The 27,588-nt window shown below is 32.7% G+C and overlaps 1 protein-coding gene across 1 annotated transcript; it reads left to right on the forward strand.

The window, feature by feature from the left end:
• On the forward strand, positions 1–27,588 carry LOC118198562 (uncharacterized). The gene is made up of 3 exons (XM_035370261.2): positions 1–391; positions 21,245–21,391; positions 27,230–27,588. Exons 1-3 carry the CDS (start codon positions 212–214, stop codon positions 27,377–27,379), a joined length of 477 nt encoding a protein of 158 aa, XP_035226152.1. The 5' UTR covers positions 1–211; the 3' UTR covers positions 27,380–27,588.

Raw genomic sequence — 27,588 nt, forward strand, 5'->3', positions numbered from 1 at the left:
AATAAACCTTAGCAACAGCAGTTAATGATCTCAACCTCACTTTGAAAGTTTGTATGTCTGCTAGCCGGTTCTGACAGAGTGATTCTCAAAAATTTTGAATCTTTTCTAATTTGTTTAGCACAATTGTGTGCTCTGAATTTTTGTTTTTACTAAACAATGTAGATTTGAATCATTATTTTACGTAACTAAAATGTTCTGATGCTTTAAGAAGATGAAAGGCGTAACATTTTCATTAATATCTGGTTTCTTAGCTGCTACAGCCTCGTTATGTGGAAAATTTTCTATGGCTGCTGAAGAAACTCTAGTTTTTTGCGAAAGCCTAATGCAAAAGCTTCCTGGAGCAGATGCCAAAAAATCTAATGCGTTTACTTATACACCTGTGTGTGAAAATGTACGTATATTATTTTACTTTTTGTATTTCCATTTGAACTGTTGGCTTTCAGTGAAAAATTGCATATATATTTCATTTAAAAGATGAATATTAAAATGAAATAGTATGCTATATATGTATGTATATAAAAAAATTAATTGTACTTTGCCATTTTTGAAACTTGTGGCATGCTTATTAGTATTCATAAATTGTTGCAGTATAGTTTTGTTAAGGATCTACTTTTACATGCTAGGTAATTGTTATTTAAACCTAAAATATCTGACTGAGGCTTACACTGTGTAGAGCAAACGCAACTTCTGCATTTAGAGTTTCTGTATCACTAAAATTCAGATACATCAAAATTTTTGCTCAAGACGTTTAGGACATTATATAAAAAGGGGGGCAAGTTAAAAAATTATGGAAACCAGAAATAAGCCTGTTGTATGTTACACTTAAATCAGTACTCTTCTGTTATCGAGACAGAATACAGAAATATACGTATCCATGCATGTATGTATGTATGTATATGCATACAAGGCTATGTATGCACACACATACATGTGCACATACATATGTACATGCATGCATGAACACATACATACATACATACATGCCTTTCCAAATTCTGTGCCCAAAACAGAGTACCCTTAGATCTGTTGCATGTTACTGGTTTAAAACTGATTGGATTCTGCTTTGAAAAATAACATATCGAAGTAATCTATGGCCCCTTTCAATGTAAACAATTAAAAAAAAAAGCTTTTTAAAATTAGTTTTATGATATCTTTAGTTTCTCATCAGCAGGGTAAAGATAGCAGGTAAGTAGCTTATATGGTAAAAATATATTTACAGGTGCCCTTTGGCAATAATTGGCGGTACATGGACACCAAGTTTGGTCAATTCTTTGACTTGTTATTTTGGCTTTGTGTAGTGCTGAAAAATTGCCGCTACACAAATCCAAAATAAGAAGTCAAAGAATTGCACAAACTCGGTACACATTGAATTTTTTTGCTTAAAAAAAATCGGAGAATTCTACAAACTAGGCATTGTGCACTGCCTTAACTTTGTCCATGTGCACATTGATCTGTTTTTCACTTAAACAAAATCGGGAAGCTAAAACAAAGTTAAAACTATCATCTTACCCAGAAAAAATTCATGCTGTCTTAACACACAGAGATGAACAAATAATCAAAAATACACAGAGATTAATAAATAACCAAAAATGCGTATTTACTAACATAAAAACATTAAACAACAAATCTTTTAACAAAAATTGACACACACAGACAAATAAATGAAACGTCAATTTTTTGACACCTTTTTTACACGTGCGTATGTTCACGCTTCCCACTACCATCTCCTCCATCCTCCACGTAAGCAATTCAGTTAAATTTTTGGTTGCTTTGGCTCATCTGCTGTTAATCAACATTCATCCTCTTACCCACTTCAGACATACTCAAATGATGGTACGAACAGCAAAATAATAGCGAGCTCAAAATCCATACCTCAAACATCTAAGCAAACACAGCAACTGAAAACCAAACCGGGTCAATACGAAAGGGTTACTATTACAAAAAATAGCCAAAATCTAAATTTATTATGACATGTTTGGTGAAATTCATAGAAATAACCTCTTTTTAGTGACAAAAACTAAAATATATATATATGTAATTTTCCCCAACATGATTAACATTAGGGTTACTGAAAAATCTGTTTCAGGCAGAAAGCCTCCAGATTTCATGAACAACTAATACCACTTGGTGATTTTTTTCAGACAGAAACCAAGGGGTACCTTACAGTAAAGATCAACCGCACTACGCAAAGGAAATACCCACACACCTTATTTACAAATTTCCCCGTTTTCAGTCAAACAAAATTCCTTGCAGCATTCCTAAAATTATCTGAACTAGAATCTGTATACTGGTGTCACCAAATAAATTTAAAAAAAATAAGAGTAAAAAATATCCTCTGTAATGCAGGTATCCTCCGACGTTTGACCATACACATTTCCTTCCTACGAACAGAACATTTATAATGGCAACTAAGTAAACCTTCATTTACACACCAGTCAATTAATGCTTTTTTTCCTTTTATTCGAAATCGTACAGAAACTTCAAATTAATCTTGCAGTGTTCAGCCATTTTACCGTGTAAATTTTGTATCACAAAATGATAATATGCCGCAATCCGTCCCATCATTCGAATTCACCGCAATCATGCAACCAGTTACGTCATAATAGGTTTCCATAGCATTCAATTACTCAGGTTACCGTAAATGAAACAGCAACTTTGATAAATGAAACAACAACTTGGCAATAAATGAAACAACAACTTGGATTATCGACATAATCCAAGGGGCATCCTTCAATCTACTCTAACCACTCATATATATAAATGAGCATTTAAATAATATTGAATAAGCATTTAAAAATATTTTTTCCACTAAACCTAGTACCTATATAGGTCACTTTTAATATGATAATTAATTATAGTGCTTCAGGCATATGCTTAACCCCCTCTTGAATCGGTTGCTGCAAGTTTTTATGGTGCTTTCTAAGTTTACCCAGATTCTTTATATTTTATTCATTGTTGAAATTTTATTCCTAATTTTTTTGATTCACATCTTCTATTAAGGAACTCTTTTCAGAATTCTTAGAATTAATAATTAAATAAGAAATTCTTAGAAAAGAATTATAAAAAATTGTTCTATAATTTCAAAAAGTTATAATGTGCAATACTGTTTATGACTCGATGTGTTTGTATATTTAACCATCAGCCCTTTATTTTAGATTTAAACAGCAATCTAATTATCAAGATTTAATTCCAAAATAAAAATAATTATGAAGAAGTCAAACTTTAACAATAGGCCAAAATACCAAGACAAAGCCAGTTAAACATAATTTTAAGTGATTGAAAAACATATTCAAATTTACAAAGCTAGAAAGACAAATGGTGAACACTTTGTTTCCATTGTTAATGTTTGCTAAAAACAAAATAAAAGATGAAATTATTATGTGAAACATCCTCAATAAAAATATTCAGATTCTGTTACCATATCAATTATTACCACTTAGAACTTAAATTAGAAGGAATCTTGTGATTGAGAGATAGTATTGTCAACTGAAACATAGAGAGAAATGGAAAAAAGAACATTTTAAATATTGCCAATGTTATAACAGAAATTTGCCAGCAGTGTCTCGAAGATTATTAAGTATATATGATTATCTTAAAAATGAAATAAAATCTATACTAACATTGTCAGGAAGGGCACTTAAAAAGCAGGACATTTTATCAAATAAGGGTATTGTCTAAGACAAAATAAGATTCTTAATTAAGAGAAATTATTGAAATCAATTTATTATTAATTTATTTATAACACAAATGTTTAAGTCTAATAATAGTCTTGCATTTGTGAGCAAAATAGAATTAGAATGCATTTTAACATAAGAAATTATCAAAAGTCCTTAAAAAGTACTTTTCCATTAAAGCCATACCCAGTCTATTGAGTACTTTTGGGGAAGTGCAGAATGGTGAAATAAATGCCAAAGATATACTACTTGTCAACATTTAGATTCTTATTTGGTTGAATTTATGTAGCATTGCATTCTTTCTAAAACAGAAATATTCTCTGATATGTTAAGTGTTATTTTTAATTTTATGCCTTCTCTTGAATATGACTTTTTTTTTAAGTGCAATTTTTGTTATTTTTATATTAGTTTTGAAAATTTTAATTAGTCACTAAAAATCAGTAAATATATATCTTTTATCCTTTTTTTTTTTTTTTAATCTGTATTTGTTATTTCATGTTTTTCAGATGTAGGGAAAGAAATAAGCCAAAATGGGGCAATTTGGTTTTAAAATCCATGGTATATTCAATGGAACATTACTCGTTAAAGATACATTTGTGATAAATTTTATCAAAGTTATACAAAGTCTGATTTCCGGACTTGTTGGGACTTCACCCATTCTAGCCATGATATTTTTCCATATCATCAGTTTTCTAAAATTTCCAAGATTCTGCCGTCAAACTCCTCTCTAAATTCTAAATAATAATAAAAATCTAAAAATTTAAAAAAAAAAAAAAACTGCTGCTAAATTTTGCATTCCTGCACCTTCCCTAAATTCTAAAGATTTTGCTATTCCTTAATTTTGTTGCTTCTCTAAATTCTAAAAATTTTGCCTGCCTTAAATTCTGGTGCATAGTGCAGCTTCGCCGATTTCAGCTTTGAGATTTTTCCAGATATTGGATCATCATAATATTAAATGTAGTAAGATAACATGCAGATATTATAAAATTAAAAATATGAAATATTGATTTAGGAAATAATGAAGCATTTGTCAAAATTACCTCACCCCCCAAAAAAGAAAGCTTGGTATTTATTTGTTTGCTTTAAACACTTGCTATTAAACATTTCTTTTGATGTAAGTTGTTTAATGTGCTTTGTTTTCTATGCTAATATTTTCTGTTTAATTCTGTAGGTAGATACAATTTCTTGTTGAGTTCCCAAGTTCCATTCTTCAAGTCCTGCAATGCCCAGGCCGAGAATTTCTACTAAATTGTCAATCAAAATTTTTTCATTCTCTGCAGTCTGTCTATCACTTTCCATAGATTTCTCCAGCCATTAGTAGATTGATGATTGGGACATTTTCATTGCAACGAAAAACTTCTGTTATAGCATCCTCATTTATTACTCTTTCACATTTGCTCAAAAGTTCCATTAAATGGAAAATTTCTCTTTTTATTTGCGATATCTGAAAACCTTCAAATTCGTGGCAGTCAACATAAGGCTCAGCTATACACTATTAAGTGTATAAGTTTTCTGAAATTTCCAAAATTCTGTTGTCAAGCCGCCTCCCTAAATTCTAAAATTTTGCTGCTGCTCAATTTGGCATTCCAGTGCCTTCCCTAAATTCTAAAGATTTAGCAATCCCTAATTTTGTTCCTTCTCTAAATTAAAAAAATTTTGCCTCCTCTAAATTCTGGTGCCCAGTGCATCTGCACCAGCTTTGACCAGGATTCTAGGCTTATCTAAATAACAATAATATATCTAAATAAATCAGTTATTCTCAATTCAAACAGCACTAAATGTAATCTTTTCACCTACATTTACTAAATCTGTATTGTGCATATAGAAAGAAATTTCTGTTAAATTTCTCCTCGTCAGCACACTCAAGACTTAGGAGTAAGCTGTAATCACCGCCAAGTGTAATGTCAACATAAAAAGCTACCATGCTTGCAGTTACTGATATTAAAGAAAAGTATTTAGACACCGTTGCATGAATCATTTCTCAAGCAGCAGTGTGTTCATAGTTGTGTAGTGATGAAATAAAAAAATAACAAATTGTAATTTGCCAGGTTGGGGGTCTCTCTGGGGGGAAAAGTTTAAAGAAAAAAAAAAAAAAAAAAAAAGGGTTGCTGGTAATCCAGAGGTTTCGAACTTTGTACTGTAGTAAATTTTATCCACGAAAAATGTCTTTATTTGTATTTTGCCTCCGAAAGTTTCATAGTTAGGCTTTATGTATTCATTAAGTCACACATAAATTTCCATCATATATGAAAAACATCATAAAAATGATTTTAAACATAAAATCTGACAAGGGAAAAATCCCTCCTTCCCCCCAATTATTAAATGTGATAATACGCATATATGTTAAATATTGTTATGAATTTTGTCCATAGATAGATGATTTTAGTATAATTTTGTGTGAAACTGTTGTACTTTTTGTATAATGTAACAAAAATCTAGAGAGAAAAGCCATGGTGGAAAAGTAAGAATACAGGTGCAAGTCCATTTAACAATGAGTAAATGGGTATTTTTGTTCCAAATCTGGAAAAAATCGCCAAAAGTACATCAAACTTGGTGACATTTTAGTCCAGTCCCTGTATCACCATAATAGGTATTATAATTGAATAAATGTAATTGATCAATATATTAGCTGTAACCACAAATCAGTCCTCATATGCCTTCTAGTAATTTCGAGAACCAGTAAGTACTAGAAATATCTCGGCGGCCGGGTGAAAACTGTGCAAGACCGGACAGAGTTATCTGCTCTCATTTGCTATTGTGAGTTGTTAGTTCCTAGCGACTTCGAAGTATTGAAAGCTTTGCCTTTTAGATGCCCTTTGCATTGCATTATGTTTAACATTCTTAGTAGTTTGAATTGTACCTACTGATTGTACTCTGTGGTACTGTGAACACCTGTATGGTAATTTCTGTGGAAAGTTTCAAAACTGTGAAGTTGTTTCTTTGGATAAAATAAATTTTATCAACCTCATCAAACCAGTGCGTATTCAATCTATTGCAAACCTGTATGCATGCAACAGTTTTGGGTGTGAGCAGTGGGGTTGAATGCCAGTAACAAGAGTGATGAGTGAGCCATTAAGACAGCTGGTGGCAGCCTTTGCTGCATTCAAAGAGATAAAAGCTGGCCAAAAATCTGTTAAAGAAGATATGAGACTGTTCAAGAAAGATGAAAGCTAGTCAAGAATCTGTTAAAAAAGAGATGAAATTCAGGAAAAGACTGAAGCAGGTCAAGAGAAAATGATAAGAGAAACTACCTGCATAATAGAAAACAAATTTGAGAGTATGGAAAGCCAAATAGATACAGTTGAAAATAGAGGTAGAAAAACTGAAGAAAGAGTTTCTTCCCTCAAATCTAAGGAGATCTAAGGGAGAATTTCTGCCGTCGCCAAAGAAGCTGACACCTTAAAGACAAACAAACAGGAGTGTCAGTTACTTTAGACTAAAGATATTCATTAAATCAGATAAATGAGACGGCTCACTTGAAATTGACAGACAAGAAGTTTCTTTAAAGGCAGAAACATTCTATTTCAATTATTTGCAACAAACTGCTTCATTACAAACTCATTTCTTTCAAAAAATTTTAAAACTACTGTTTTAATCACAGTGTCGCGATAAACTGAGGCGTTGCTTGCGATGAAATGGGCCTGATTTTCAAAGAAGATGTCGCTGACGTTTCTTTAATGACAGAACGATGAGAAAGGTAATGTGATTCAGGTAATGACAATTCTTCTCGAGGAACTTCCTCAATCACTCCTTCTTCTATCCATTCTTCAAAAACGTTGCTAGTATTTTCTCTATATTAAGTTTTTTCTAATTTCTTATAAGTCGATTCTAATCTCTTGAGAGACAATTTATAGTTACTCTACAAAAAAGTATGATCCTTTTTCCATGGCAAACTTACTCTGTACCTTCCATTTGAACTTTGTTTAACATTTTCTTGAAAATGAATCATTATGTTGCAAATCTTCTCTAGTATTTTTCTCAACAGGATCTCTCATACCAAGCAGCTCCTAAGTCCCACAAAAGTGAAACAGGTAATTCCTGAGAAAGCATACTAACAACAGTCATATTCACATTAAGATATTCTGAGGGAACTTTCCTGTTACTGTTCAACCCAATTTATTCTTCGAGGTTACTAATCCCGATGTCAATTGTTCAGGCTTACCCGTAAATAGTTTGCCAACAACATCAACCCCCAAGAACACTTCAATAGGTCTTGCATCATTTTGAAAGTCGGTTATAAATATTTTCTTTCATTTTAATTCACTCATCCAAGGTCCATATCTAATGCTAGATATCTCATTACAGATTATAGCCTGATCCAGGGCATCTAAACTACAACTATATTCACCGTCAAGGCCATAAAGATAAACTTTAGAACATTTATGTCATTGTGTATCGGTTTTCTTACCTCCAAATAATGAGTGCAAAGGCTCCTTTTCTCCTTAAAAATCAAGACCTAACTCTTCTACAGTAGACTTTTTAATGTAAGACTTTTGAGAACCCGTATCTAAAATAATCCTTGCTTTATTTTGTGCCTTTTTTCCCATAACAATAATTACAAGAGTATGTAAAAATATTTCTGTATGCACGTGCAAATGTAAAAGTGTCTGAAACCTTTTCTTTATTTTCATTAGCATCTTGTTTTGATACTTCACTCTGTTGATTACATTTGAAATTAGGATACGTAAATTTTAAATGTCTCTTAGAACAGCTATGGCATTTAATATTAGATGGACAGGGTTTGGCTAAATGACCTTTCTTTAAACAAATGTGGCATAAACCTTTTCCTTTTAATAACAGACAGTTTTTCATACAAAGGAATGAAATATGCTTTCTTGCAAAATATGGTCTCGTGATTCTTTGAACAAAACGTACATAAAGTGTCACCATCTGTGTTATGACTGATCAACCTAAGGAGCTCAATGGTCTCAATTGAGTAGATAGTTTATTATATAAAGAACTCAAAGAATCACTTCAAAATTTCTGAAACTTTGTATTTCCAATTCATATAAATTACCGCTTAGGTATCAAATTCAATCATTCAAATATTCAAGTTCTAAATATCAAATCTTCAAAATGGAAAGCAATAAATCTTCTCTTACCTTTCCTAGCTTTTTGTCGCCATTCCAATTAAACCGGCCCACCCAAAGGCACATAGATGTGAGTTACTTTAGACAAAAGATACTCATTAAATCAGATAAATGAGATTGCTTGCTTGAAATTGACAGACAAGAAGTTTCTTTAAAGACATAAGCATTTTATTTCAATTATTTGCTACAAACTCATTTCTTTCAGAAAATTTTAAAACTTCTGTTCTAATCACAGTCTTGTGATAAACCGATTCATTGCTACTCTTTTTCAAATAAAGTATTAACTGAGGTAATTAACTTACCATAAGTGGCGTAACAAGGAGGCAATTCAGATAGTTTTAATGTTTTAATCATACTTTTTCGTCCCTCTTTAAAGCTATCCAGATATGATGGTAAGACCTCCTGGTAAGTGTATAAGACACAATTTTCTATCGTGGCGGATGTGAATGGATGAGATTCCCAAGCTAAGGTCTGTCATTTTGCCACTTCTCTGAGAGGAGACACAGTGAATATCTTTCAAACTCTTCCCAAAAACAAGAGGCTAGACTTCGAAGTTCTATCCTGTGCATTGGAGTTGCACTTTGGGGAGAAGTGTTTAAAAGATCATAGCAGGATTTAATTAAAATATTGTCAACAGATGCCCACGGAAGCTCTCCAGGAACTTGTTACGAATGTTAAAAGGCTGTCCTATTTCTCATTTTTGGAGTGCCCGAGAGAAACAAGGGAAATCCTGTCTTTGCAGTACTTCATCGATGGCATCTGGCATCCTGAAATAGAGAAAGCTCTGCAAATGGGGAATGCTACATATTTAAAAAGCACTGTAGTGTATGCCATTAAATTCGAGGCAGCCCAGCAAGCATCTCGTAGAAACCACCACCCAACCAGAGCTCCTCAAGTCCAGGAGCCAGTGAATGAAATGACTGCTTGTCCAGGCCATTTAACCAAATATATTAGTGTCTTGAGAAGGTAGAAGTGACAAGAAACCGAACTTTAAGTGCTGGAACTGCGGTGCTGAAGGCCACATACGAAGAATCTGCAGACGATCCTAGGGCACAGAAGCTAAGACCCCTCCTAGCCAGAAGGGGAGAAACTAATTAATGGCCGTCTCATGGGCAGAGGTTGCCAGATAATGAGAAGCCCCATTTCAAAGTGCTTCCAATTTCTGCAGTGAGTGGTGACAGTAGTGGACTCTTCATAATGGGACATATCAATGGAGTTTCTTACAGTATGACCATCGATACAGTAACTAATGTCACTATCATCTGAAAAGTTCTGGCTCAACAGTTGGACGGTAAACTCATCTGGATGCCACCCTGCATTACCTTTCAGACTGTGTCTGGGGATAAAATAAGTATCGATGGAAAATTAAACATTAACATCACGTTTGGAAGTGCCGGATACTAGATGGAATATATAGCAAATACCGTATTTATGCGAATCTAATGCGCATTCCCATTTTAAAACTTTAAATAATAAAACAATTTTTTGTCGGCGAATGTAATGCGCATCAATGGTATGAGGAATTTATCGAATCTTATTTTATACAACAACGGATTTGTATATAAACTATCAATCAATGGTATGATAATTTTATTTAAATTTAGATACCATATTTTATACAATAGATTTATACATAAAGTAGCAGAACATAGAATTAACCTATTAGTGGGCTATTGTTATGTGAAACAATCATTGTTAATTACCACTACTGCATATACGCTACATATCGTAAAGTATGAACATGAAATAAATCGTAACATTTCTATCTAGCTAACAGTTTCTACAATCAGTGATTAATAGTAAACGTCTTTATTCACTATTTTGATGATAACTTCCTTAGTCCCCTTCTACGTAATGGTGTAGTTAGGAGGCATATCAAACCAAATTGGCGTCTCGTCAGCATTGCCAATTTGCCCCATTGAAAAATTCTTTTCCTTCCGAAGTGGGATGACATACCGCTAAAATGTTAGTAGTTTTCCCTCAAAATCTGCAGGAAGCTTTTGGCATATTGTTGTACGGTGTCTTAGAGATAAGCCCATCCGCTTCATCAACCGATCCACCCATCCACGGCTAGCTTTAAACTCTGGTGTCGGTATTCCAAGAACTTCAGCCTCCTCTTTTGCTTTATTTCTTATAGTGTCACTAGTCACAGGTTGTCCATTCTTCCTCCTTTCACGTACAAATTCCAAAACTTTTTCTTCAATTTTAGGGTGTCTTCCTTTGCGAGGGCCAGTGAATTTCTTTCTACTAGTTTTAGTTGCAAACAGTGCCAATTTCTGTTGCCGCCACAAGCGAACATTGCTCTCAGCTACGTTTAACTCTCTCCCAGCCTTTCTATTGCCATTTCTTTCAGGATAAAGAATTACTTTACGTTTGAAAGTAGCGTCATATGACATTCTTCTCTGCTTGCCCTCCATTTCGTGACTACGTTCTCTGCAGTTTGTATCCTCTATGCAATAATGTGTCAACCATAAATGTAACGGTAAATGTAGTCGAGAAATACAGTAATCCATTGTTACGATTTAAATTTGGTTGACGTCATCGGCGAACAGCTGACGTCATCGGCGAACTTTGCACTCGAATCTAATGCGCCATCGAATCTAATGCGCACCCCAATTTTGAGTACTACATTTGGCCAAAAACGATGCGCATTAGATTCGCGTAAATACGGTATTACTGACCCTTGCATACTCGGATTAGACTTTTCTATGGAAATATTATTTTCTCTTGGACTTTAAAAACAACAAACTGCATATTGCCTCTGAAGTCATTAGCCTCTTCGGAATTAATGATGAAGGAGTAAAATCTGCTTACCAAATGATAGCTGAAGACTATATCACTGTACCACAAAGAGCAGAAATTTTACTTTCTGGATCTATAGCCAAAAACAGAAAGTTCCAGTTGGGTAAATAAAATATCTCGAGAACTGTAACACTCTGTGAGGAGGACTAGCAGCCTCGGCACTCATCGACCTATCTAGGACCGTTGTTCCGGTGAGAGTAGCCAATGTAATTGATAAGGCAAAAGACCTTAGGAAAGGTGAAGTGGTTGTAGCATATACTCATGACCTGCATTAAATGACCCAACATTCTGCCAATTTCTGGGTCTTCCGAGACCCTAATATTAGAGTTGTTACAGAGTGCATAACTAAGCGATGAAGAGGAGCCTGCTGCTGAATATGTTATTAAAAAATTTCAAGATGTCTTCTGATGTATGTCAAACCAGTTTGACACAGCGTAGAATTGATACCGAAGATCATTCACAAATGAAACACCATCCAAGACGTCTACCAATTGCTAAACAGGAAGAGGTAGGAAAAGTTCTAAAGGATATGCAAGAAAGCAACGTCATTGAGCCTCCAGCAAGTCTATGGGCATCTTCCATCATCCTAGTCAGAAAGGAAGACAGTAAAACTGGATTTTGCATTCAATATCGCCGGTTTGATGAAGTTATGAAAAAAGACATTGTGTTGTATTTTATATGTGTTGGGTACGTGCTCAGTGATGATTACAAGATGTACACAAACATCGTTTATTCTACATTACTCATCTACTATATTACAGTTATGGTTAAAGATAATAATAGATACAGTTACAGTTACATATATAACATCTCCCTTTTTTATAAAAAATAATAATAGTAGTAAAATTAAACATATTTTTTTAAATAATAAGGTTTCTTAACAGTCCTACGATCGAGTGACGTAGTTATGTCCATTTGAAAAATTTGATGATACTATACGGTGACACAACACTTCTGTTAGATTTTGAAGGACTTACAGGCACATCTAAATTTGTAGTGCTCCTACTATTTTCATGTATCTCGGGTTCATCTATAACTTCATTCTCATAGTTGTTTTGTATTGCAAACTCTTTCTGATTAGTTCCTTTAAGAAGGTCTCTTCTGTTCCTTTCTACAAGTCTTCCATCTGTTCTTATAATCCTATATGAACGTGGTCTTTCTGCTTCTTCTATAATTTTCGCTCTTTCATTTAGTTTTCTCCCTTTCTCTTTTATGTAAACATGATCTCCTGTTTTCAGTGGTTTTAATGGTCTTGCATTCCTATCATGATAACTTTTTTGTAAGGTTTGTCTCTTCAGTAAGTGTTGTTTATGGTCTTCATATCGTTTAGCTTGGATGAAATTCTCTTTTATAGGCATCAATCCATTTACTTTTCTTCCAAACATCAATTCTGAAGGTGACTTAATTTCATCTGAAATAGGAGAGTTACGATATTCCAGTAAAACTAAATATGGATCCTTGTTGTCAACTACAGCTTTTTCTAACATTCGCTTGACAGTTTGAATATGTCTTTCAACCATTCCATTAAACTGCGGGTATTTTGGACTTGAAGTTCTGGTTTCAAAATTCCATCTTCTTGCAAAATCTTTATATTCCTGCAATTATATTGTGGACCATTATCCGAATATACTATTTTCGGAATACCATGTCTTGCAAAAATTGATTTCAATTGCTTTATCACTGCTACACTTGACAAATCTTCCAAATGTCCAATTTCAACATATTTGCTAAAATAATCTATAACTATTAGATAATCCCTTCCTTGAAAGTAAAAGAGGTCTGTTCCCAATACTTCCCATGGACCATTAGGTATTTCTTTAGATATCATTGATTCTTTAGTATTAGCTTTTTGTAAACTTAAACATGTTTGACAATTCAGTACCAAATCTTCAATTTCTTAGGACATTCCTGGCCAATATAATATTTCTCTTGCTTTGATCTTGCATTTTACTACTCCTAAATGACCGTAATGAATTCTGCTTAACATATCTTTTCGTAAACTTCTTGGTACAACAACACAGGAATTTTTAAATATTAATCCATTTGCTTCTGATAGTTCTTCTCTGAAGTTAAAATATGGTTTTGCCAGTTCTGGAACCATACATTTTTCATCTGGCCATCCAGTTTTAATTAATTTTCTTAAAACTTGTAGTTCTTCATCTTTTTCTGTTTCCAGTTGAAAAACTTCCATTTTACCATTAGACATTGGTATACATTCTACAACTAATCCAACATGAGCTTCTATTTCTCCTTCAAAGAAATCAGATCCTTTATCAGTGAATGATCTTGATAATGCATCCACTATAAAATGTTCTTTTCCTGGTTTATATTTTACCTCAAACTGATATGGCTGTAATCTTATACGCATTCTTTGTAGTCTTACAGGGCATTTATTTAATGGCTTTTTAAAAATTGATTCCAGTGGTTTATGATCACTTTCCACAGTAATATTTTTTCCAAATATATACTGGTGAAATTTCTCACACGCAAATACAATAGCTAAAGTTTCCTTTTCAATTTGAGCATAATTCTTCTGTGTATCTGTTAATGCCTTAGATGCATATGCCACTGGTAAATTATTCTCAAGTAAGACTGCTCCTAGTCCTTCTTGAGATGCATCTACAGATAAAACTACTGGCATGTTTATATCATTAAAACTGGTTTATTTACCAAGACATCTTTTAGTCTTCTAAATGCTTTTTCATGTGTTGCATTCCAGTTCCAGATAACTTGTTTTTTCAACAAATCTCTTAAACATGATGTCAATTTTGATACATTAGGTATAAATCTAGAAACATATGTAATCATTGCTAGGAAAGTTTCTAATTCTTTCACATTTTTTGGTGGTTTTATATCTAGAATAGTCTTAATTTTGTCTTCATCTGGTTTTAAACCATCTTTAGAAAATATATGTCCCATATATTTCACTTCATTCAGCCCAAATTTACATTTATTTAAATTAAATTTAACATTCTTTTCTCTGGCTCTGTCCAACAACTTCTTTAATCTTGAATCATGTTCTTTTTTATCTTTACCCCAAACTAATAAGTCATCTATATATATTTGAACTCCTTCTAAATCACTAAAAATTTCAGAAAAACTTCTGTGGAAAACTTCTGGTGATGAATTCAGTCCATATGGCAATTTCAAAAAACAATATCTACCAAACGGTGTGTTAAATGTAGTAAATTCACAACTTGAATCTGACAGTTTAATTTGCCAAAATGCTTTGTTTGCATCTAAAATACTAAAGACCTTTGCATTTGTCATTTGAGATGAAATTTCTTCAAAGGTTGGTATGTGATAATGTTCTCTCAGTATATTTTTGTTAAGGTGCTGAGGATCTAAACACACTCTTAAATTTCCATCCTTTTTCCTTACTACCACTAATGAATTCACGAATTCTGTTGGTTGGTTAACTTTCTTTATAATACCATCTTTTTCCGTTCTTGCTAATTCCTTTTTTAATGGATTTAATAAGCTAAGTGGAATTTTCCTACAGGGTTCTATTTTACCAACAGCTCCTGATTTTAATTTAATATGATATGTATATCCAGTTAAATTTCCAGTTCCTTTAAACAAATCTTGATATCCTTTTAAAAGTTCGGGTAACCTTTCATTGGAATCAGGATTTACTGTACAAATCCTTTGTATTAGGTTTAATTTTTGCAATGTAGGTAAACCTAAAATAGCTGGAACAGTTTTATCACATGCTACGACTTGAAATTCTATTTCATCCTTGTCCCCTTTCGATGTTTCACATAATAATTTACATTTTCCAACTACATCAATTGTAGTACCATTGTAATTATTTAAAGTGACTTTTGATTTAGTCAAACATTTCTCTCTTAAATTTAATTGTTTAAATTTAGGCAATGGTAGCACATTACACTGAGCTCCAGTATCCAACTTAACAAATAAATATTTAGATATGTTTACTTTTAGTTTTTCAAACCATTCGGTTTTATTTTTAGAAAATGGATTTATATCTTCTACTGACCCTAAAATATATTCATTACCATTATTATGTAACTCATGCTCTAAATTATTCTGTACAACATTAACATTTTTAAAAGTGCACATTTTAGAAAAGTGATTTTTCTTTTTACAGTATAAGCAAATCTTATTATAAGCAGGACAGTTGTATAACTTATGAAAAGTTCCACATTTTCTACATGGTTTTATATTATTGTACTTATTTCCTTGATAGTTTGAAGAAGATTTAGTACTTTGTTGCTTTTGTTTTACATGAAAGTCTTTCTTACAAGGCTGACTTTTTTCCTCTGAAGGTCGAAATTTATTACGTTTGATAGCTTCTATTTTATTTTCTTCAGTTAAAGTTTTCAGCTGAAGTTCTGCTAATTCAGAAGCTGTACACATTTTAATACATTTCTCCAATGTTAACTGATCTTCCCTTAATAATCTATCTTTGAGATTTTTATTTAGAATTCCATTTACTATTCTATCCCTTATTAAACTATCTTTTAATTCTGCAAATCCACAGTTGCTATTTAATTTCTTTAAATCGGTTAAGAAATCATCAAACAATTCACCTACATGTTGTGTTCGACAGAAAAATATATGTCTATCAACACTTTCGTTTGCTTTCGGTATGCAAAAATTTTCGAAAGCTTCAATTACTTTGTCAACATCCTTCTTATCTTCTTCACTTAAATTAAAAGTATTAAATTTTTCAAGTGCTTCTTCACCAATTATATGCAATAAAATAGCTACTTTAATTTCAGGTGATTTAGTAATACCACCAGACGCTAACATATAAATTTGGAATTTTTGTTTCCATTTCTTCCAATTTTCGCTTAAATTTCCTTCGAAACTTAGATTACTTGGTGGCTTTAATCCATCCATATTTAATTTAGGACTTTAAATAGTTTATATATACGTATTTTTAGCCACTTCCAATAAAAATAAACAACTCATTTACCAGCGATATAAGTTTCGATTTCACAGTAAACAACTTCCCATGATGTTTTTGTTTAGAACATCTTTACCGAGGCTGCATGGTTCTTCAGAAAAGATTTTCTTTTTTAATCAACGACGGCCTGCGCCATGTGTTGTATTTTATATGTGTTGGGTACGTGCTCAGTGATGATTACAAGATGTACACAAACATCGTTTATTCTACATTACTCATCTACTATACTATATTACAGTTATGGTTAAAGATAATAATAGATACAGTTACAGTTACATATATAACAGACATCTGCCGTTTTCCTAAAATTGATGGTATTTTTCACATTCTTTCCAAAAGCAAGTGTGTTTCGAAGTTTGATCTAAACAGTGGATATTGGCACGTAAATATACATCCTGATGAGCGAAAAAAAGATGGCTTTTACTGCAGGACAAAGGCCTTTGGAAGTTCAAGGCGCCATTTGGCTTATGCAATATGTCGGCAACATTTGAATGCCTCATGGAGACCGCGTTGACAGGTCTTTCCTATGAAGCTTATCTGATACATCTGTATGATATAATCATCATCGGGAAGAGTTTTGAAGAACATTCTATGAAATCTTAGAAATGTGCTTCAGAAACTGAAACAAGCCAATTTAAAGTTGAGTACTGGTAAATGTAAATTTTTCAGACAGGAAGTGACTTATCATAGACATGTTATCTTTGCCAAAGGTATGTCTACGTATAAATAAGTGTCAGCATTTAAAAATTTCAGACACCCTGAAAATATCCATCAACTAAGAAGTTTCCTGGGCTATTGCACCTATTATAGAAGATTTGTGAAGGATTTTTCTTCTATCGCAAAACTCCTTCATAAGCTGACAGAGAGCAAGCGAAAATACTCGTGGATCAAAGAATGTGAGGATGCATTTAACAAATTGAAGGAAACTTTTACATTTGCTCTAATACTGACGCATCCTCTGAGTGACAAACCATTAACAAGCACTCAGAGTATCGGTGCTGTTTTGTCCCAAGAAAGAAACTGTCAAGAACATGTCCTGGCCTACTCAAGCAAGAGTCTGTCTAAACTGGAATATAATTACTGTGTTACCAGGAAAGGGTTGCTTGCCATAGTTAAAGCTGTAGAACATTTTAATCACTATATATACGGCGTTTTCCCCATGTGTAACATGTATACAAGCCAGTTTCCCTTAGAAAGTCCTCCATGAAGGCATCTCTCCCCTTAGGCAGATAGCCCTCGAGGCTTTGCCATAATTACACAAACAAACAAACAAACTATATATACGGCAAAAATTCGTGCTCTTTTCAGATCATGCATCATTGACATGGCTATTAAATTTCAAGAATTCCGAAGGCCAAATAGCCTGGTGAGTGAGTGAGTGAGTGACGGAGGACGTGGGCACCATCCCTCTACCGTTACGGTTGATTGGTATGAGCACCACGCCCGCCCTTATCTAGAATGACATAATTAGGTACTTAGGTTATCGCTACCCATTCAGACTTGCATGGTACATATTGCCATACTCTGACTTGCACGCCTATTACACATGCCGTACCATATTCGGACTTGCTTATTCATACTTGCATGGTGCATTTACATTCATATTGCATGGTACATATTTCACACATTTCATATTACACATTACATTTACTGGGAAATTGAATATGACTTATGTTTAAGGTTCTTTGCATCCGTAAGGTTCAATATTTACGTTAATTATACATGATTAGATACTTAGGTTAACTCTATGCATTCATTATTATGTACAGACTTGCATGGTACATATTACACACAGAGAGATTGATTAATACTTATGTTAAAGATACTTTACATCTTAGGTATTTAGGTTAACACATAGTTTAACACTACGCATTCATTATTGTTTACAGGTTTGCATGGTGCATATTATATACATTACATAGTACAGCTTATATTTACTGAGAAGACTTGCATTGTACATAGTTCACGCATTACATAATACAAATTACATTTCTAAGAATTTAATTATTAATTAATAATATTAATTAATACTTGCATGGTACATATCATACATATCATACACATTTCATAGTGCAGTTTACATTTACTGACAGATTGATTAATACTTTTGTTTAGGGTACTTAATATTTATGTTTAAAGTACTTTACACCTGTTTGATTCAACTGAGACTCTAGGAATGTGACATAACTCCCTGTCATCGGAAAGGATCGTCACATGGAAATGCCAATGCCCTATCTAGAAACCTGGCCCTGAAAGATGCCAATATTGTTCCAGCTTCGAAGTGAAATACGAGCTGCTTAATCTGGTCACATAACAAGTTACATCTTCAGCATCGGCTGATCAAGACCAATGGAGTGATGAAGAAATCAGAAAAGACCAGCTGGAAGACGGCAACATTAAACTCATAATTGATTTAATGGAATCTTCTAATTTAAAAGCTACCTGGCAGGACATTTTGATCTATAGTTGTATGAAGAAAAAATATTGCTTTCTTTGGGACTCGCTTCATATTTGAGGTGTCATGTACCGGAAGTCTGAGTTGGATAATGGAAAGATTTTCTGATGGCAGCTGATACTTCCAAGATCCCTTATCCTAGATGATTTCTCTAAAGGACCACATAGCAGCCCTACAAGGGGTCACTTTGGAATAATGAAGGATTTGCATAGAGTTTAAGAATGCTTCTACTGGAGTATTGGAAGGACTGACGTGCAAATATGGTGTCAATCATGTGATGCTTGTTCGAGTTGCAGAGGACCAAAAAAACGGTGCTAAGGGAAGTTACAGTGTAGGAGTGTCATTTGAACGTATCGCCCTTGACATCTTGTGATGTCTGCAACGAACTGCTGAAGATAACAGATACATTCTCGTGATCATTGATTACTTCACCAACTGCCTTGAAACATATCCTTTTCCTGATCAAAAGGCTGTCAGAATAGCAGAGTTAATGATACAACATTGGAATCCAGGTATGGAGTGCCTCTTTAGATACATTCCGATAAAGGAAGAAATTTTATCTCGGCTGTAATTAAAGAACCCTGGAATCTATTCGACATCGAAAAAACTCAAAGGACATCTTTACATTGCCAGTCAGACAGCATGGTAGAGAGGTTTAATCGAACCATCCTTAATAACTTCTTACTAATGGTGCCTGGAATTCAACAGGACTGGGACAAGAAGTTACCACTGTTCATACTGGCTTATCGTAGTGCTGTCCACGAGACTACCAAGTATTCCCAATCGCAGATACTCTTCGGTCATGACCTTTGCCTGCCATGTGATCTCTTATTTCGTATCCCTCGAGATGCGTCTTCAATGCCTAAAGAGTGCATCCAAAATCTCCAGGCGCAGTTAGAAGTAATGCACAATTTTGCATGAGAGCGAGTCAGCGTAACGATGGAGAAAATGAAGACCCGATAGGACATGAGAGCTACAGGACATCCATTCAACGAAGTTGACAAGGTGTGGTTATGGAATCAAGTTTGACTCTCTGCTAAAGTACAGTCATCTTGGAACGGTTCTTACACAATCCTGAACAGAAGAAACAATGTCGTAGTTTGGTTCCGTTAATCATCAAAATTTTAAACCTAAGAGTCATTCATTACGTCTGCCTAACCCCTTACTATGGCCATAGTACGTAGTCTCCGTAGTGCATATAATGTGAATATAATGTAAATAGTATACTTAGACAATGGTTCTAAATTTAAAAATTTATGAACTCATTTGATGACTTAGTTATTTGATTAGTTTTATGTTATTTACCGAAATTATTCTTTAAGTGTTGCATTGATTTGCTTAAGTTGTAGCTATGGCTTCCTGTCTACTGATTGTACTGCCCAGTACTTTACAGGCCTTGCGAGGGGAGAATGTTACAAATTTTGTACATAGATAGATTGTTTTAGTGCAGGTATGTGTGAAAATGTTATATTTTTTTTGTATAATATAACTTGAAAATCTAGAGTTTTGAAGATTGCTGGAAAAATAAGAATACAGGGGCAAGCCTATTTAACATTGAGTAAATGACTATCTCACTAAATTGGCGAGGTATCGCCAAGCAGGCAACGGTTTGGCAACTAATTTTAATCCCCAAATTTGGCAACAAATTGCCGAAAACATTTTGGTCCGGTCTCTGTATCAACGTAACAGCTTCTGTAATTGATCACTGTATTGGCTGAAACCATTATTCGGCCCTTATATGCCTTCCAGTGATTTCGATTAGCAGAAAGTACTTGAAATATCTCGGCGGCCAGATGAAAACATGATAAGAACTGAGAGAGCATTTGCTGTCGGTTGCTGTTGTTGTGAGTTCCAAGCGACTTTAGAGTGTTGAAAGCTTCAACTTTTAGATGTGCTTTGCATTGCATTGTGTTTAACATTCTTAGTAGTTTGAAGTGTACCTACTGATTGTACTGTGGGATACTGTGAACACTTGTAGGATTGTTCCTGTGAAAAGTTCCAGAACTGTGAAGTGTTTCTTTTGATAAATTTTATTAACTTGTCATTAGACCTGTGTCAATTTAATCTATAGCCAACTAAAGATTTATAGTTGTCAGCTTTATATTATTTGGAATTAATAGCTTTGGTATTGATATGTTTTATTTGCAAAACAACTTATTATCTTTTTGTTTACTATAAGAATTTCTAATCTTCTGATTCACAATTTTCTATTCTCAAAATTTTTTGCAATATTAATCTGTGACTGCATTATGCATGTCAGTGAAACATTCTTTATATATTTATTTTTCAGGTGCTCTTTGTTACAAGAGTGGGATTTTTCTTAGCAATGCTACTTTTAAATGCCTTAATGTGGACACTCTTTACAAAAGCGTTAAGGATGTGCTCCACTACTCTGGAAGCCACAGTTACTAACACAGCTGCTAATTTCTTTTTTGCAGTTAAGTATTCTGAAGTTTTTTATGTGCTTTTCTGTTAGCATTTTACTATACCCTAAACGTTTTCCAAATGATTTCTGTTAATGTATCTGTAATATTAAATTTCCATTTCTAAAGGATAATCTGCATTGAAACACCACATATGGACATAGGTAGGAGAGAGAAGTAAATTAATGCAATAAAATTTTATGGCAAGATAAGAGGTACCTATGAGGCTATCAGTTAAAATAAAAAAATCAATACATCAGTTATATACAGTAAAATGTGGTATTTAGGTATTAGCCAGCATCCATTGATGCAGGAGCAACAATTTGATACTTATGGTGATAAAATAGTTTTAAACATCTGTAGATCCATTGAATCAATTAGATAGCTAGAAATTAAATAGATCCATTAAAGTTTCCACCAGCATTATCTGGCAATTGCAATGAAAATTGCTTGAAATAGGTTGTTATTCTCTGTTACTTTTCTCTGCTTTCATATGAACTGTGTAAAAGCACATGATTTTTTTTCCATCAATTGTCAGCTTTTATTTTAACAAGTGACAGTTATTACTTGCAAATAACAGTTTCAGAAAAGCAAAATTGTAAAGAATATTATTGATGGGGTATCAGAAGGTGTCAACTGATATCCAAATAGGCAAACGGATGTGTAATGACTTTAAATACATGAGGCTTTAATGTGTTATAAATATTAGCATTAAATGAGGGCATATGTAATATATTAAATGTTAAAACTAATATTATATAGTTTTTAGGTCGGAATGTTTTTGAATTATGTTTTCAAAATGTCAGTTATATTTTTCCTGAATTTTTTTTGCATATTTTATGTTAGTCTAATGTTTTGTGATACATAGTTACACAAACATCAGGAGATCAGTGATTCTTGTTAATTTCTTTATTACACAATTATTTCTTTTGTTTCAAAGATGTGATTTATCTACTGTATTATCCTGTTTTGTATTTTAAATAATGGCTTTTGTTTATAACATGCTTTCAAAATGCCCTTTGTAATAAATATGAAGAGCTTATATCACGTAGTATGCTAAAAACTTTCTTAGCTTGTATCATAAGCTGTACTTTATGAAATTTTTATTGCTATGTGGAATGTTTGAAAAATGGTGCATTTAGGCTTACTTTCCTTTAATATTGATTTTAGATAAGTAATGCGATAATTTGTTTTGCTAATAAAATGCATTTAGTATTGTAGGCAAAGAGGATGTCAACTATTTTAATCAGCAGGTTTAAAAATTTTTTTTTATTAAAATCAGATATTTTCCCATTTTATTAAATAACTGGAAATGTCTTAAAATCAAAGATCAAGGTAACATGCAATACTTCCAAAGATTTTAATTCCGGAATACAAAAAATAGAAGCTTTCTCTTTTTGTAAATCTTGTAATTTAAATAATTTGTGTTAATACAAAGCTGAAAAATGTGTTACTTCCTTGTCCATCTAATTTCAAGCATGAATCTGAAGATAAGTACCTTAATTCAAAACACAGAGTATGGCATAGAAAATCCCCTATTTAATAAAATTAATGGAGATGCTACATATTAAATGCATGCCTCATATAAATTTTGCTTAAGTGATAAATTATTAACTGATATTGTATATGAAGAATAAATAGAGAAATATAGTAGTGTTTTATTTAATCAGACAGTATGCATGATATTAGACAGTTGATCTAATATCCACAACCAATAAACCTATAAACTGCATATGTGTGTGTACAATAGATGTAACTGAATAGATAAAAAAAAAATAGAAATGCCATTAGCATCACATGCAAGTGAAGATTTATAAATCTCTGCTGTTAAGCTGAAAATAAATGCAAAATTCATAGTTTTGTTATTGATAGTGCAACAAATAGTGAGAGAAGTGAGGCAACAATGAGAAAAGAATCAGAAAACTGTTTCAGCTTTTATCTTATGGTTGCAGCTCATGCATTTAATTTTATTGGCCAAACGTTTAAATATATCAAGTTTTACTAAGCATAATATTCAAAATAATTCTGAAATGACCAGCTTCCTCAATCCAAATTTGATGAATACAGTATATGTTATTATACAACATATTAAGTATATCATTTGAGGTGTGTTGGAATTTGGTATGCAATTCCCATGAAAGCTATGTGTAAAGAACTGGCCAGTTTTCATGCAAATGATGAAAGAGATTCAAGATACAATAGACAGGAATATTTAAATTAAGATTCTTAGTATGGCAATCAAATAAAATGTAGCTCTACTATTTTGTTTGAAGCCAGTTAGTCCCTAAATTTCAGAAGGATAATTGCACCATTGTTGAAGCTGTTTTGCATAGATCTTGAAAACAGTTAAAAAATTCTATAAAGCATTCATAAAATTATTTCTTAAAGATCTTACAACAAATGAAAATGAACAGAAATTGGAATTAGTAGAAGGAAAAAGTGCAGACACTGCTTTATTCAGTATTAGATTGAAATTGTGCAATTAATGATATGCTTTTCTGCAGAACCTTTATTGAAAATTAGGCAGTCAAGTCAGTGGCCATACTTGAGTGGTAGAAATGAATAACTCTTATGAAAGAATGCAAAGAACTGGGTGTCATTGTAATATTAAGCACTACAAGAGCTTCATCAAGAAGGATTGAAAGAATGCTTTCTGTTTTGGGAATTGTACATAAAAGTTAAGAAATCAGTTGGGTTAGAGGCTGAAAGGCAGGAAAATGATTTCGCCCCTTGTTTTTAAAGCATTAGTAGTAAATGTCAGTAATGCAGATTTAATGTATTAAATTGCTGTGAACATGTTATGTAGATTGTAAATACACATGACATTCCTATTATTATATTGACTGAGATTGTTTTTAATTAAAATATGTAACTACAAGAATCATTATTTATTAGTTAGTAAATGTTCTGGTAAATTTAGATTTAAGGGATTTTGCTAGTTATTAATGCGAGAAAGCTGTGAAGGTATTTTTTTCATGCTATTAATTAATAAAATTATATATAATTCATATTATATCTAATTGTAAAGTATTATACAAATTTACATGTTAAAATATGTATTATGCATCTTAGTATCATCTAATTAGAGTTTTAATTACTCTGAAAACCTCTAATGCATGTTAACCATTTAATAAGTTAATGTAGGAAAAATTAAAAAAAAAATTTGATTTAAATGAAAAAAAAAATCATTAACTTTTTTTAAATCGTAATTTTATACATTCTACTGGCAATCCTCAGTAAATATAAAGGTCTCTAAAATTTCAACTAGTAAAATATGCTGTAATAAATTAGATACAGAAGATGTGTTACATCCGCTTAAAAATTTCACGGAGTAATGCTCCAGGTGCTGTTTAATGGGATCATATTTGTTCATGGCTATTTTGATAACATTAATTTAATAGAAAATAAATAGCAACATATAAATAGACACTTTCACAAAATTTTAATGAAGAAAATGCAATTTTTTATGAACTGTTCATAATTGATTTAATGTGAAAGTTAATTTATGAATGGCGCGAACGGGCTGGCTGCATGGGTGTTTTCGTGGTTTTCCCCATGTGTGACGTCTATACGAGCCAGTTTCCCTTAGAAAGTCCTCCACGAAGGCATCTCTCCCCTTAGGCAGATAGCCCTAGTGTGCTTTGCCATAATTAAATACACCAATACACACCATTTATGAATGGTTCATAACGCTTCTAGACACACAGCATGCAAAATTTGAGTTGTGTCATGTTTCTTAACTTCAGTTAATTGATTCTGATTTATTTTTTAGCGTTTTATCTGAAAATGACTTTCTCTCTCTTCTTTTTTTTTCTTTTTTTTTTAATCATGTTAGGCTTTTTTGGAAATCCTAACTTTAAAAATTTATAAAAAGTCGAAAAATTGTGGATATGAGACATAAAAATAAACTAAAAACATTTTTTTCTTAGAATTTTTTTTAGTCCAAAGGAGTGTTAGCTCAGAATGGTATTAATCAATTAAACATAGTGTATTATTAACGTAGTGTATTAACCAATTAACCTAGATGACGTATGCTTAGCGGCAGTACATGGCCTATAGTCCGAGCATGATGGAGTTCCAGCGCATTTCTATATATATGGTTGGTTGGATTGGACTTAGTTTCCATGTCTGTGACAGGCACGATCGGCAGATCTGATACTTCTGAATTTTTTTCCCTATCACGCCATCTGAAGGAATTGGTCTATGAAGACCTAATTACTATAAAAAGAGACTTAGTTGCCTGTCTTCATGCTGGTGCAACACGTAAAGTCAGGCATTCCACGGCGTGTGCATGCATACCTCGATACGCGCAGTGGGCATTTTGAACAACCTATGTAAATGTATGCAAATACCAATGTTCATGTTGCCAACAATATTTTTCTAGCACCATATATGATGTCATACTTTTTTTTCGCATTTATCTTGAAAACTATGGGTTGTACAGGTACACTTCTTTGGGTACTTTTTGTGTATTTCAAGCGAGGAATCTGGCAATACAGAGTTTGCATGGTCTTCATGGGCACCCTGTATATATATATATATATATATATATATATATATATATATATTTGTTCACCTTCGTAACCTTTAAAATTTTTCTATTAAGAAAATTATATTTGTTCGTAACTATCATAATTATTCCAGTTGTGATCAGAGCAGCTTATCAGGTTCAATGTTCCTTCTAACCTTCTTCGGGAACATACAAGGACCTGACTAGGAACAGAGAGCTTACTAAAGCTATGTTCACTAATTGTAGTAAGTAGACAGGATACAGACGAAGGGTATACAAAACCCTTTATTTTTCTCTATATACAATGACTTCCGTACTTCGGAATACAATGACCCTCCACTCGGGGTCTAACGTAAAAAAGTATAAAAATAAAACTAAACTCTAATTTAACTTTAGAATAATACACGTGGAAGATTGGCCTTATAATAACAGGAAGCGTATGTAGCACAGAGACTGTGAACACTACAATACGTTTAATTTATCAAGAGGATTAAAACCTCTGGCCTGGAAGGCGAACAGCAACTGCGTAACTTCTAAGGTAAGCGGCCTGCGTTGACTTACTGCTTCCTCTCTCTCTTGCTTGGCAAAAAGCCACAACTTAAGTACTTGGCGTTCGCCAGACAAACTTTGCATAAAATCCTTAACGCTTATAATTCTGGCCGGAAGTAGAAAATAAGAAGTGATAGTAAAGATTTAAAATAAAATAAACGTTAGTAAAACTTAAGATCCTTACAAGCTTAAATGCATACTTATTTTAATGTAGATGATGATTATGATATTACCATGCTACATTAATTTGTGAATTCCTATTAAACGGCTTTTGTACATATCATTAAATCATTATTATCTGTTAAGCTTTAAGTAACACCATAAAGCTGTGCAGATTATTTTATATCAGGTTTCACATTTTAAATTTAAAAATTCTCAAAAATAGTATAAATTAGCAATGTTTTCCATTAAGTATTACCAGTATATCATTTGGTAAGTATTGATTATATACAGTTTGTAACACTTTGCATTCATGTGAAATATTCTTTTTTCATCAATTTGTATTGACACCTTTTTATATAGATTTTTATCTGAATAATTAAAATAAATAGAAACTCAAGTAGATAATCTTCTTGACTTTTGATTGGAATCCATTACTGAATAGAAAAACATTTTTGCATGATTTAAATGTAATAGTGGGAAGAATTATGTTTTAACAAATTTTTTTTCAGATTGAGTGGCACATTTCTTTTTATTCTTATGCTGTAGCATAATTTTTGTTTTTTAGTGCAAAAAACTGTTTTGTCAGTTTCATTTCTTATATATTGTTGATTTACACTTGTTCTTTTATTAGGCTATTTATGGACAAGTATTTTTTGGAGAATCCTTGTCTTTTCTTTGGTGGATGGGGACTATGTTAATAATTACTGGTCTCATCATTATGCACAGAAGCAATCAAGAAACAGTAGCTTCGCCTCCTGTTATAAGAAAGAAGAAAGTTTAAATTCATAGAAAACAAAAGATATTTCCATTTCTTAGTTTCAGAAAAGGGAAAAGGAATTTGCTGATAAAATATTTGCACATGATCATTTTGTATAAATTATTTTTGATCACTAGAAACATTTGGAATTTTACTATGTAAATAAATAATTTGTGTAAATATTTCTGTATATTAGTTACTTTTGGCATTAAATAATATAATTATGAAAAGTA

The sequence above is a fragment of the Stegodyphus dumicola genome, chromosome 7 (assembly GCF_044657685.1).
Source record: "Stegodyphus dumicola isolate Sdum_Otavi_A_Nest chromosome 7, ASM4465768v1".
In the NCBI taxonomy this organism is placed as follows: domain Eukaryota; kingdom Metazoa; phylum Arthropoda; class Arachnida; order Araneae; family Eresidae; genus Stegodyphus; species Stegodyphus dumicola.

What these genes read in the sequence shown, in the direction of transcription:
- LOC118198562 (XM_035370261.2), top strand. Translation starts at nt 212, where the DNA reads ATGAAAGGCGTAACATTTTCATTAATATCTGGTTTCTTAGCTGCTACA. An exon ending in ATACACCTGTGTGTGAAAAT is followed by an intron (nt 392 to 21,244) that starts GTACGTATATTA and finishes TTTATTTTTCAG; the next exon opens with GTGCTCTTTGTTACAAGAGT. An exon ending in CTGCTAATTTCTTTTTTGCA is followed by an intron (nt 21,392 to 27,229) that starts GTTAAGTATTCT and finishes TTCTTTTATTAG; the next exon opens with GCTATTTATGGACAAGTATT.